Source organism: Dryobates pubescens, chromosome 1 (genome assembly GCF_014839835.1).
Source record: "Dryobates pubescens isolate bDryPub1 chromosome 1, bDryPub1.pri, whole genome shotgun sequence".
Classification (NCBI taxonomy): domain Eukaryota; kingdom Metazoa; phylum Chordata; class Aves; order Piciformes; family Picidae; genus Dryobates; species Dryobates pubescens.
This window is the reverse complement of record NC_071612.1, coordinates 46,792,902-46,806,822: the sequence shown is the minus strand read 5'-3', so window position 1 is coordinate 46,806,822 and position 13,921 is coordinate 46,792,902. Positions and strand designations below refer to the sequence as shown.

Genomic DNA, 13,921 nt, shown 5'->3' with positions numbered 1-13,921 from the left:
AAACAAACAAACAACAAACCAGTTATGGGAATCCAAATCTCTGACTCCAGAAAGGAAACTGCTTCCTTCCTATATAGGAAGCCACTGACCACTGACCAATACTTCTCTTCCTTACATGAATTTAAAATCGTTTTCACATTTCCATTAATGCAATTTAAGTCAGAAGATCAAGGGGAGCTGGGAGAAATTTGATTAGCCAAGCAGTGAATGTTCTCAACAAAACTTTATTATGAATTGGTTGTTTTGTTGTGGTGTTTTTTTTCCCCCTGAATGTATGTGATACAACAAATTGAAGGAATTACAATACAAGGATACCAAACTTTTTTTTCCCCCCCTCCAATAAAACCAACCAAAATTTTTCAGAACAAGCCATTCTAACACAAAGGTCATCATATTAATCTTGACTTCGCAAAAGCCCATGGAGGTGAAGAAATTAACACTTTGGCCTTTTAAGTATCACCTTCATAGGGCCTAGGATAAAAGCTGAAGGTGTTAATAATTAGATGGCCCTTACTCATAACGTTGTATTAATCTTCCCATGCCAGATTTTGAGATAAAGGTGTAACTTCATGGTGGCAGAGGTATGAGAAGGTACCAAAACCAGCTGAGTGTGTCTATTAACTAGAAGCTTCTTGCTTTGTTTTATGTAATGCCCACGCAGCATAAATCTTTTTACAGTCTCACATGTTCTGAACTTATCTTTACTTCACTTGTTTCTAAGTCCAAATGGCTGACAGTGTCTATAAAATGACATTAAATGAAGTGCAGCTACGGATGCAGCAGGAATAGGAGATAAGATCCTCAAGGTGAAAATCTGAAGAAGCTTCTGATTTTAAATCCAGGTCAAAAAGAACTACTATTGTACTGCATTAATGGAATTTTTATGCAATGCTCAGCTCTTTTATTTGATGTGGAAGCAGATAAACATACCCCTTAAAGGAAAACAAACCAACAACCCCCCAAACAACACATTATTTCTCCTATGCTTTAGAACTGAGGAACATGTTCCCATTTCTCCTAGAATTAGAAGAGTGCCTCATCAGGAAAGGCCAGCCTGACTACTCACTATTTCAGTTATTCCAGCAATGTCTTATTTGTGTGCAGTGAATAATCAGATGCTAGATATCATTAAAGCACAGCATAGTGAACAGCCTGGGGTGGAACAGCAGTGCACAGGCCTTGTTGATCTTTGCATGTGTTTTACATGAATTACATGACCTTAAAAGCTTAACACATTGCCTGGATTCTGAAGATCAACCCTGCTGCTAAAAAAGCTGCAAACAGCAACACCAAAATAATCAGTATAAAAAAACCCCAGCAACTCGTAAGGCTGCAACACAGGTTTCAAAGAGCAATGAGCTTCCATGCTCATCTCTATTTCAACAGAGAAGCTTAGTTAAGGTGCTTTCAAATTCTGCATTGCAGACAGACTGGCAGAGATGGCCATTTAACAAGCTCTTAACAGTCCTTATCGGGTATCACAGAGCAGATCCTAAGGCAGATTCCCGGAACTGCTAGTTTCTGTATCGAGGCATTTGTGGAGCAGGAGCTCCCTCTAAGGGGGTTGAGGAGGAAACTGTCATAAGCTGTCCAGCATGCATTCTCTCATTCACCCGCAGTTCACAGCCATCCTGCAACATCCTTACAGCTATCCTTGCAATGTTTTTGGAGTCATCAAGTCCACTGTGAGGTCTCCCATCATAATTCATGCCCAGCTTTTCGAGCATGATTGTCAACTTGGTCTGATTCCTAGGAACCTGATGGAGAAAACAAACCATATTCAAGGATTAGGCTCTGCATCAAGTCTTTTTTATCTAACACAGTGCAGTAGAAACATATGCAGATAAAGTCTACTTAAGGCACATAAAACTTCCATGCTGCCTTTTGGCAGATCACTAACAATTTAAATTCAAAGCACCTTAGTGAAACAGACACTCTCGTTTTCACAGAGTAGACATAGTCAATAGGAGCTTGTCTAGACTCAGGATAATCTCCAGAGCCTCTCACTGTTACTAACACCAGGCTCAAGATGTGCCAGTGCTGGCAACAGTGGAAGCCACAGCCTAGCTAGGGTTTAAAAGCCTTATCATTAATCATCACCCAAAGTGGTACTGCAGAAATAATCAGATTTGGGGGTTTGTTTTAAACACTAAACAGCTAAAGAAGCACCAGGCTCCTGATTCTCACTGATATCAAGCTTCCAAATGCCTCCAAACACCACAGGAAGAGATCAGTGACACATATAGCAGCCCATGTTTATATGAATGGATGACCAAAAGTTACATGAACATACAAGCAACCTAAACTGACTTAACCTTGAGAAGTGCTATACCACCAAAAGCCCTTTCTTTGGAAAGGTCAAAAAAAAAACCACAAAAGGGAAAACTTCACAAGAAAATTTTTGTTTGGTCTCTTGGTGGTGGTGGTTGGTGTGGTTGGTGGTGGGATAGGGGAAATGTGAGACATGACAAGCTCCAGGATATTGCACCATACTACTGGATTTAATAGCTAGGCAGAATGGTGACAATACAGTTTCCAAAACCTGGCAATATGCAATTCCAGTAATAGCATCCACAAACTGGGCAGAGGAAACATACTACAGATTGTGGGATCTTCCACAGGAAAGTTACAACACATCTCTTGTCATTGATTTTACCTAATATTTCACAGATTCAATAGGAGCATGGCATAGCTGAACAGACACACTGAATGTTTGCATTTATTAACAACAAAAAACATTGTAAAAAGAAACTGATTCCTTCTAGGTTACAATCTTTGTTGCCTTTGATGAAAAAGCACTAACTGCTCAGTGGAGAAGGGAGAGGAAGGCATGTCTAGGTTAAAGCTGACTAACAAGACTGTTCTGTGTTCTAGTGTGTTTCCAACAGCAACAGTCATGCAGAGAAGGCACAGTAACAGAGGGAGAAATGGAGAAAACCTGTAGGATTTTCCAGCACTGAGTAAGGATCTTCTCTTATGAAATGTTAATCTCCTTTTTTTCCCCAGAGGCTACATTTAGCATGAAAAAGCCCTTCAAGAGAAGATTGGCATCTAGGCTGAAATCACATTAAACAAGTGATTTAGTACAGACTGACTAGGAACCTCCAGTAACACATTTTATGGTAATCCAACAGTGAAAGAAAGCAGCAATAAGGTCCAGCACTGAACTTGACATTACCTTTGACAATATGATTTCACTGCAGATATGTCCTAGTATCTTTCTCTGTCCCTACCACCCTGTCAAAAGTGGAGACATCCAAAGGTAGTGGTACAAATCGATTTTATAAGGTATTACAGGCACATGTAATTGGGAAAAAACCCAAAACAACCCAGAGTCTTTTTCAACAAAACTACTTTAAGACACACTTGATCTAAAAGCACTGGTATGACATTTTTAGACAGTCCTTCATGGGGCATCTCCTGATTCTTAAGCAGAACGCAGATTATATTATTGTGGTGGTGAATGGTGCCACATCCGGCTGGCGGCCAGTCACCAGCGGCGTTCCCCAGGGATCAGTGCTGGGCCCCATCCTCTTTAACATCTTCATTGATGATATGGATGAGGGGATTGAGTCAGCCATCAGCAAGTTTGCAGATGACACCAAGTTGGGAACAGATGTTAGTCAGTTAGAGGGTAGAAAGGCTCTGCAGAGGGACCTTGACCGACTGGACAGATGGGCAGAGTCCAATGGGATGGCATTTAATAAGTAAAAGTGCCAGGTGCTGCACTTTGGCCACAGCAACCCCATGCAGAGCTACAGGCTGGGGTCAGAGCGGCTGGAGAGCTGCCAAACAGAGAGGGACCTGGGGGTGCTGATTGACACCCGCCTAAACATGAGCCAGCAGTGTGCCCAGGTGGCCAAGAGGGCCAATGGCATCCTGGCCTGTATTAGGAATAGTGTGGCCAGCAGGGGCAGGGAGGTCATTGTGCCCCTGTACTCTGCATTGGTTAGGCCACACCTTGAGTACTGTGTCCAGTTCTGGGCCCCTCAGTTTAGGAAGGACATCGAGACACTTGAACGTGTCCAGAGAAGGGCAACAAGGCTGGGGAGAGGCCTTGAGCACAAGCCCTGTGAGGAGAGGCTGAGGGAGCTGGGATTGTTTAGCCTGGAGAAGAGAAGGATCAGAGGTGACCTCATTGCCCTCTACAACTACCTGAAAGGTGGTTGTAGACAGGAGGGGGTTGGTCTCTTCTCCCAGGCAACCAGCACCAGAACAAGGGGACACAGTCTCAAGCTGTGCCAGGGGAGGTTTAGACTCGAGGTGAAGAAAAAGTTCTTCACTGAGCGAGTCATTAGTCATTGGAATGGGCTGCCCAGGGAGGTGGTAGAGTCACCGTCCCTGGAGGTGTTCAAGGGGAGATTGGACGTGGCACTTGGTGCCATGGTCTAGTTGTGAGGTCTGTTGGAACAGGTTGGACTTGATGATCCTTGGGGTCTCTTCCAACCTTAGTTACTGTGATACTGTGATACTATATGACCGTCAATTCTTAAAGTGAGATGGGGCAGGCACATATTTGAGGATCAGGCCCCAGGCAAGTACCAGCTTAAGTACTGTGATTTTATACTACACAAGTAAAGACAACACACAGAGCAGGACATTCTAGACTTTTAAATCTCTTTTTTTTTCCTTCCTGCAAGAAAACCCCCCACAATCTGTACCAACCTTATAGAAGTTTCCATATGATTTGCGAATGTTGATCCACTTTTTGGCAAAAGAAGGGTATTTGATACGGCTAACACGGCACTGGATGTTCAGAAATTTGCTCATATCCCAAGATCTTAAAAAGTCAAAGAAGAAAAGAGAAACACATTAGTAATGCAGAATTCAGATACCGTGCATTCTAAACACTGCACAGCTGTAGCACAAACAGCTGTTTCTGGTGGTCAGCAGAAGAAGAAGAGTTTGAGAAGCTCCTTCACTATAGTCACGGCAAAGAATGTTTTTAATGTGAATTTGTTAATCACAAGGAAAACAAAATTACATGAGCAAGATTTTCACTAGGATGGTTTCAGGTGCAGGGTGATGAAAACAACAAATGCCATGCTAATTTTGCCTATCACATCTACGCCAAAGCCTGCCAATAAACTAGATGTTTACACAGCCCTTTGGGGAAGCAAGTGACACCTTCAATTTTCCTGATTACCTGGGTACACATGCATCTCTCTACTTAACATAGGCTATTGGAACAGTTCTAGGAGAAGCAGTCCTTTATGGAAAGAAGATGAAACTATAATCCTATGCAATTCTAGCCTGCCTTCCTGAAGGAAGCCATACCAACATGTTTGCAAGCTTCAAGCTAAAATAAAGCCTTTTCCTCCTCTCTTGAAGCTGTCTACACAATCTCACCTGTACGACTGAGAGATTTCACTGCACTTATTTTCCTAGAGGAATTTCACTGAGGTCAATTCCAGAAACACTCTAGGCCCTGTAACATAACTGGTCATGCATCAGTTTTGCTTTAGCATTTTCTTGATTTACAGTTGCTTCCAAAGATAAAATCAGAGGTAAGAAATTAGTCAAATAGCAGTATTTGCCACAGTTCCTTAAATTAAAGTTGGAAGGATATTATTTTAACTTATTTTTAAGACAGATGCAGATCTAAACTATACATCTCAGTTGTTGTGTGACAGCTTTTAAGTGGCTTCATTGCTCACACATTTCAAAGATACAAGTTCTTCAGCTGTGATTTATGGTCATTGTCTAAATCTTCAGAACTTTCAAGAGGAAAAAAAAGCCTCGTGGACAAAAAAAATTCCCACTTGGTAAGTGGGATTAAAGGAGGTTTTGTTATGTATCCAATTATTTTGCAATACATTATTTTTCAAACCACTCAGAATACTTATCTGTATTTTACTTGACAGAAGAGTTAGGACATCATACTAAGAACTTACACACTTTTTTTCCCATGAACTTCAGTTTTCTCTCAGGATTCATCTCCCTTTGGTTTGACAAAGTCATTGTAGCAGACCAGCGCCAGAGCAGCAGACTTACTCCAGGCAAAGAACAGGCATAGCAATGTGAAAATGCATACAGCATCTCAACACAGCTAATGTTAAAAACTCTATGCTGCTCAAATTCCTCATTTCAAGAGGAGGAGGAAAGCAGCCAAGCAGCCTTGCTTCCTGGTCAGTGCTGCATAAGATACAGCTCAAACAGGATCTTTTGCTGTGTAACAAAGCTGAGATCACAAGAACAAAGCTGCATCCTGGATATTTCTAGATCTCAAATATGTTCACTTTGCAGTCATTAGAGGACTTGATTTTCCATGCAGACTTTGTAAGAGAGCAAGTTCATGCAGCAGTTCTAGGACTAAGTCAATCTCTCACTCAAAGCTTGTCAGAGGTGGGACCCACCAGTGCCATAGTACTCCAAGCCAAAGAAGAGAGCTTTCTGTACTAGCCATTTCTCCTTGTTCCATAAACAGCATAATCCACTGTTGCTTTCTGGTAAAACATGCAGGATGTATTAACAGTAACACAATCACCACACATCTCTGAAAGCTGGGTTCAGGAGAGCATGGGAGCTGCTTAGGACTAAAAGTGCACATTTGTTATGCACTATATGAAAACTAAATGTAAACAGAGAATTACAACAACAAGAAAGGATAAAAATTCTACTCAGCATTATTTAGTTGCATACAGAAAGCTAGGGAGGAAACAGTGCCATCTAATGGATTTAAGCTTAATTTCAAGTTGTTCAGTTCAGCTTTTCTGGTTTTCCCCAACGCTAAAATAATAAAATGGCAAAGCAGCAGTGCCATGATCCGAATCTACCAACACTCTCACAAAGATCAAATGCTGTTTTGTAGTTTTAGATCGTGCTGAAGGTTACATCAGGACATACCCATCTGTCAACATGCAATAGCTATACTTTGTTCCCAATTCTCGTTGTCTCATCCACTCTACCACATTCTGCAGAACTTGAGGAAATGTATCAGCTTTATCCACAATGTCCTAAGAGAACAAAACAAAAATAAGAGAGACTTTTTTTCCACAAAAATTAAGAATTATCTTGATAATAGCACTTACTAACTCACTCAACTAGACAAGTTGGCTTCATAAAAAACTTTAGAAACAGTTTCCACATTGAAATAAGCAGACAAATGAGACAGACTTTTCTGAGCTGGGAAAAAAAAAGGCATAACAAAAACACAACAAAAGTGTCAACCTCTAAATGCCATCAATAAAGGTAATAAGGTTGGTCAGCTGTTGACCTTAGATTACAACCCTGGAGCTTGTTTCCCAGGCTCCTTCTCAAGTCACTTGATCACAAGGCATAGCCACTGTAAGATTCTAAACCCTTTACAATAAAAATATCTTAGATGAGAAACTGATGCAACTCAAAGGGTGCTTTCCTCTGCCAAAGATTAAGTCTCTACACATGGATTACAAAGTGAATGCATTTCCCTACAGCCCCTTACAAACACCTAAATTTAGACCGACTCAGAGAAATAAATTCTGTGATAATTGGGAGAAGGGGAGAAAAGTAAAGCTTAAGAAAATCAGCCTTACAGAAAAATTATCATGAAAGATTACCTGAAAATATCAATCCCACACCTCTATTCTTAACACCTTTTCCTGAACAAACAAAAGTGCAAATTACCTGGGTGATTCCTGTCAGACTGATACAGAAGTTTGAAAGCTTGGGATTAATTTCTGGCTTCACGTACTGCTGAAAGGTATCCTCCTGTAATAACAGAATCAGACACTCAGCAGAAGCACACTACCTAGCAACTTCTTTAGCTTGCCCATACCTGAGAGGCAATAGTGGCCACTTGCCCTCCTGGACACAAAAAGGAGTGTGTACCTCCCCAGCCAATGTGAGCCATCATGAGATTCCCAACGGGACAGATGGTGTTCCAACTGGAACATGTCCTTCGTCTCAGCCCACTGGCTCCAAAGAGCAGGAATGCAGTTACAAGAGGGGAGAAGGACAGACTGCAATACAGGGGAGGATTTGGGAAAAAGAAAGCATGAGTAAGGAAAAAAGGATGTGAGCGCTGTGAGCAAAGCCTGGTGATTTTTAGGTGGTCTCTAAAGGCTCACCTGTAATTCAAGGGAGGCAAGAGGCCATGCATCTCAGAGGACGCATGCAAGTCCTACACCTCCGGATGCCAGCCAGTCAGAGACAAACACAACGACCTCACTCTGGGAAACAGAACTACAAGAGTGAAGACTGCATACAAGTTTCATGGACAAAAGAAAGCTCCAGATCCCTCCTGCCATACAAAGACGGAAAAAACCATGATGCTTCCTACTACTCTGAAGGCAATAAAACAATCCTGGTAATCTGTACAATTCTCTCTGCAGTTAGTCATACATGCAGCTACACTCTGATGTAGCATCAGTGATTACTGGAAACCCTCTCCTCTTAGAAGTTCTTGATAAATGAACCGTTATTCAGAGGTCTTCTGAGTCACTCAGTTTCAGTTAGAGAGCAAGCAGCTTTTCCTAAAAGAAATCTGCACTGGAACAGAGCACTTGAGGCTGCCAAATGCTTACTTAATATGTTTAAAATCAGGTTATACAACTGTCAGTTAGGCACACTGTGGAAATAGTCAAGGCTGCCAAGAAGCAGTGTTCACTCAACGCCACTTGCTAGACCTCTGCATTAGTCTCTTCTACTGCTTCACACAGGAGTGTAGAATTTGCCAATTCTTCTTTATGAGTCCTAGAAATAGCTTTGTGGATCTTAAAGCAGGAAAAGAAGTAGGGGTGGGTGTGTGATGTTGAACTGAAAGTTCCTCCTATTGGTTATGGGAGGGAGGAAGTCAACAGCAGGAGCATGGTTTATCCCAGGCGCTTTAGGAAAAGAAAGAAAGTTTTGTCCATGTGTAAGAGGCACAGAGGATGGGTCTTTATGGGAAAAAAAAAATAAGAAGCTATTTTTAATGAAGTTCAACATCTACCTAAAAACTAATCTAGACTTTCTGCAGCAAAGAAGTTACACAGAACAACAGCATGTGACAGTAATTTTTTCACTTACTATTTCCAAGGTATGTGTGTTTAGTAAGACAATAGGAAACTCAATTATTTCATGTATGAATTCAGGTGGGTTTCCTTCTTCACATGTTGCTTCAAAGTCGACAACACAGATGTAGTCATAGTAGTTGTCTCCATTAATGGGTTCCTTCTGCATCAGTTTCTGTTTCTTGTAGTAGTTTTTGAGTCTCTTTTTCAGCACATCTTTCACTCCTCTACAGAGACAAGGAAAGTAACAAGGATCACACTCTCATTTAATTATTTCACCATCACAGAACTGAAGCTATATTTAACATTTGAAGGTTCATAATTTATTAACCTCATTTTGAACATCAGCACTCAGGAAATGTGAATGTGACTTTATCATATAGTCAATGCTCCATTTTGTGGGACCCCCTAGATAACATATCTAGATAAGTATTTGGGGACAGACTGGAAAGCACAGAGCAGAGACACTCTAAAGACACCTCCAGTTCAGCTGAAGCCTTTACAAACCCCCAAGTCTTTGTAGATTGCTCCTAGATGACCTCTGGCCGTGGAAGCAGTACTGCTTCATCTGTATTTCCCTGTGTTGTGTCTGAATGCCTGAGGTATTTCTGCATCAGTGGCACAGATAAGGCAGAATTCAGCTAAAATGTCCAAATTTTAAATTTCTGTCAATTTAAGTTTAAAATGGAGCTTGAATAATTCAATTCTGTCAAAGTACTCAAGAGTTGTCAGAAAAATGTCCTGGTCAAGATCCTGCTCTTCAGGAGATGTATGACTAACACATAAATTGCTAGTGGTAAGTGACTAAGTTACTGTGTCTTTTTAATACAAACATTATAATACACAAGTGCAGGTGTTACAGTATTTGCTTACATGTAAGATATACTCAAACCAACTTAACTGAATATATTGACAAAAGAAAATACAAAGCTTTCTGCATGTGCAACTGAATAAAAAATAACACCCCCCAAAATACAGGAAGTTAATAACCTGGGAAGAAATTACAAACACATAATTTGCTATTTCAATTTTCCTTTTTTCTATTTGAGTAGCTGTTGAATAGCTGTACAAATCTAACCTCTTTTGACAAAACCCTTTATCAAGTAATGCTAAAAATGTTTCCTCCTGGGGAGCTAAATTCATTAAAACCAAAGGGGGACTTAATTATGCAGACAGACAAGGTGGAGGTGGAAGGCTGCACTTCCCACTCACACAATTATTTTTTCTGCTTTTCCTGTTCAAATGAGTGTCTATTTTTTCCCTTTTCCCACCCTGCTGAACATCCTCTCCTGTAGTCTTTTTTTCACAAAGCTAGGCTTCCTCTCACTTTTCATATTCCTGCTTCCTCCAGAGCAACAGCTTCTCACTTTGCTAACTCCCCACCATCACCACTACTTCCTCATTACAGTTGCAAACAAAACAATACACTTTGTTCTTCCCAGCTGAACTTCTCAACATCTCATGTTTGCCTGGCCACAGTAATACCAAAAGGTCTTGCAGATCATTTCCCATAGAGCAGGAACTACTTCCTCTATACTGGTAACCATTTCTTCCTCCTGAGAGAGCACAATTCCAGTTCACAGTGCATTAATCTATTCACATAATCCTGTCTCATCTACTCAAATTAGCAAACTCTCCCTCCAAAGGTATCTGTCCTCTGCCTGCATTAAACTTCATACCTTATCACCACTAAGGTTCCAGCCAGTATTGGACTCGTACTAGGTACAGTAAATAGAAATATATATGTTCTGAAGCAAGTTTCTATATGCTGGAGGTCTGCAGCACCACCTGAGAACTCATAGTTCTTCTTTCCCCTCCCCCTTGACTAAAATCGTGTTAAGTACCCTCCATACTCGTTTCTTTGTGTCACCAATTGAGACAGTGCACATTTCTGATAACACATTAAGCAGTTATCACAGGCACTAATTTTACAACAAAAGCTACATCAAGATTGCACATAAAACAACCGGTGCTTGGTGGAGTGTCTGCTTTCTGCTTTGTCTTTTTGCTTTTTAATGTGTTTAGAAACTTTACAATAATCATCCTTTATGGCTGTAGTGCTCTCAAAAATAAATGAAAACATTTACAAATCAGCCCAACCTGGTTTCAAGCTTGAACTCTGCAAGTTTACTTCTGAGTTCTTCTCTGGTCATCCTGTTGATACAACCATTGGTTATAGCAATTTCTTTGTAAACTGGATCACTGAAGTCATTCGAACTGGCAGTTGAGTTTTTCCCATTAGCTTCTTGATCATTGAGCCTACAATGCTGCCTACCCTAGAAGAAAAATAAATCTGAAGGTCATTTAAATAAAGTAATAGGAAGAAACTAAAGCATCGAGATTTACACAGCATTTTGGCACCAAATTGCAGTAAACATCACAGTTTAACTTGTGATCAAACTCGGTGAGCCAGCTTACAGATGGGTAACAAAATCAATACTGAAGTAGGCTATGAAACACCCTTTTCCTTCTCACTTCCATAAAATTCAAACAGAATACAGGCACACTAACACACATGTGCAAACTCGTGCCTAAGTGTAGCCAACACCTGCACACTTGTTCCGCTTCTAACAGAAAGTTACTTGGCTGGGACAAGCTGGCAAAATCTTGACCAGCATCAAGAGACACTACGATTACCCAGAGTATGTACCGACTGAGGCACAAGGACAAATGTCCAATGAGTGTAAAACACATTGAACTATAAACTGGACGGAAAACTAAAAGCACTCTGAGCGCCAAACGATTATTTGCAGCCTTTGCAGGACAAGTACACGGCGGGACCTGTGCGTCTCAGGAAGGCCCCAAGATGCAAAAAGGAGGTGCTCCTCCCCTACGGCCGTATTCGGTTTGCCCGGGGAGGCCGCGCTGGACCGCACCGCCTCAGCCTCAAGAGCCACTGAGTGCCTGGAGCAGACCGAGGCGAGGCCTGATGCAGCTAACCAGCGAAGCCGCCACAAGCGCGCCGGGCAGTGGCCTGTGCGCCTGCGCACGGAGAAGCGGCGGGCCCGGGGCTAGCGCATGCCCGGCGCGGCCATCCCGCCCGCCGCCGCGGTGCTGCTGCCCGGCGCCTCCCGCAGCCCCAGCGCACTCACCGGCGGGCAGGCGGCGGGGGCGGGCGGCGCCGGCGCCTCGCTGGGAGCAGCCTGCGAGCAGTTCTCCTTCTGCTCCTTCATGGCAGCGGCGCCGGAGACTGCGGCCCGTCGGGGGCGGGGAGAGCACGGGGCCCGCCCCTAGGCTGTGGGGCGGCCCCGCCGCCGCTTCCGCCCTCGCTGGGTCGCAGCAGGGATTGCGTATTGCAGGACGTTGGGTTGTGCTCGGTCACGGCTCTCGTCCTCCCTTTTGGGGACTAAGAAATTGTGGGCACGTGGAAAAATAATTTCATTAGAAGCCCTGGAGTTGTTGGATCAGGTGCAGAGGAGGCCGCAGAAATGGTCACAGGGCTAGGGCACCTCTGCCGTGAGGCCAGGCTGTGAGAGCTGGGGTTGTTCAGCCTGGGGAAAAGGCTGCAGAGAGACCTCTTTGAAGCCTTCCAGTACTTAAAGGGGGGCTTAAAAGAAAGATGGAGAAAGTATTTTTATCAGGTCCTCTTGTGACAGGACAAGGGATGATGGTTTTAAACTCAATAGATTTAGGTCAGATACAAGGAAGTTGGTTTGATTTTTTTTACAATGAGTGATGAAACACTGGAATAGGCTTCATCGGAGAAGTGGTAGATGCCCTATCCCTAGGAACAGATCAGTTTGGATGGCGTTTTGAGCAACCTGATCTAATTTGAAGATGTCCCTGCTGACTGCTGGGGGGTTTGGACTAGACCACCTTTAATGGTCCCTTCCCACCCAAACCATTCTAGAGGCCACCAGTGCCCAGGTTGCCTCACACCTGCCTGCCCCTGAAGTCTCAAAGGCTTTGCTCCTCAGCAGCAGCACCTCCATCTCCATGCTGCTGTCTTTTGAGCTTTTGCCGAGGATTTAGGGTCACAACAGATTTCTGTAAGCCCTGGCTGTGTTATGGGAAATCTGCAGCAGACAGACACCTTATTTATGCTTCCTGTCATGAGGCTGACTTCACATGGGGTGTCCAACAGATTCATCTGGTGTGTCCAGGAGGTGTGGACAGCCAGATTCCAGTCACTAGCATGATTCAACTGACCCCCTCCTCTCCCTGCCCAGGGAAGCTGACTTGTATTCTCTATGTCCCTTATAAGGCTTGCAGTATAGATATATGAGCTCAGTAGGTCTTCTTGGCAAGTAGGTGAAGGTAAAGGGAGGAGGCTTCTGTCCTTAACAGGCTAGTTATGGACAGGTTAGTTAATTTTCTGCTGGTGCTTCCTGCAGCCCTGGACAGCAGTCCAGGCACATCATCAGAGATTTCCCTTTTGTCCTTTAGCAATAGAAGTCAAAGCTTATGTGACACCCACCTGACTGATGCAACCACCCCAACACCTCTACATGTGCCAGCCCCTAAGTATCTTTGCATCTTCTCATCTGCCCTACTGTGGCTGTCGCCTAGCTCCCCACCTTCAGTCTCACCTACTATCTCACTGCCACACCAGCATCCTGTTGCACATGCTGCTACTACTTCCCCTAGACCTCTTACATAGCATCAGTGTCTTCAGTGAGGTTGTTAGGGGGGGTCCATCTTGGTTTCTCTAGATGAGTAGTGCAAAATGTGGGTGCCACACACAAATGTTCAGGGCTGTGCAGGAGGAGACTCACTCTTTTAATTCACCCTCTTGGTGCTGCTACAAACACCGATGTCAGCAAGCAAGAAGGCTACTTACCTTACTACTCTCAACTCCAAACAACACGGCACTTGAGCAAGGATCACAAGGAACCAAGCCTTACCACGGAGAACCACTGAGTTGGCCTCACAAATCCAGAACACACCCTAAATACAGTAGAGAAAAAGCTTCTTCCCAGAAATCATTTGTCTTGCTGAAGCAGGCAGCA

At 43.1% G+C, this 13,921-nt stretch overlaps 1 protein-coding gene across 2 annotated transcripts; it reads right to left on the bottom strand.

Annotated features, from left to right (window-relative positions):
* Positions 1-337: 337 nt before the first annotated feature.
* ERI1 (exoribonuclease 1) lies at positions 338-12,183 on the bottom strand. 2 transcript variants are annotated; one of them, XM_054165129.1, is made up of 7 exons: positions 12,065-12,183; positions 11,073-11,248; positions 8,989-9,199; positions 7,606-7,689; positions 6,847-6,956; positions 4,666-4,780; positions 338-1,757 (listed from the first exon to the last, which is right to left on the bottom strand). In XM_054165129.1, exons 1-7 carry the CDS (start codon positions 12,143-12,145, stop codon positions 1,515-1,517), a joined length of 1,020 nt encoding a protein of 339 aa, XP_054021104.1. In that variant the 5' UTR covers positions 12,146-12,183; the 3' UTR covers positions 338-1,514. The 2 variants fall into 2 exon arrangements, with proteins under 2 accessions (XP_054021104.1, XP_054021110.1); XM_054165135.1 differs by having other exon boundaries at positions 11,073-11,243; positions 12,065-12,169.
* Positions 12,184-13,921: the final 1,738 nt, after the last annotated feature.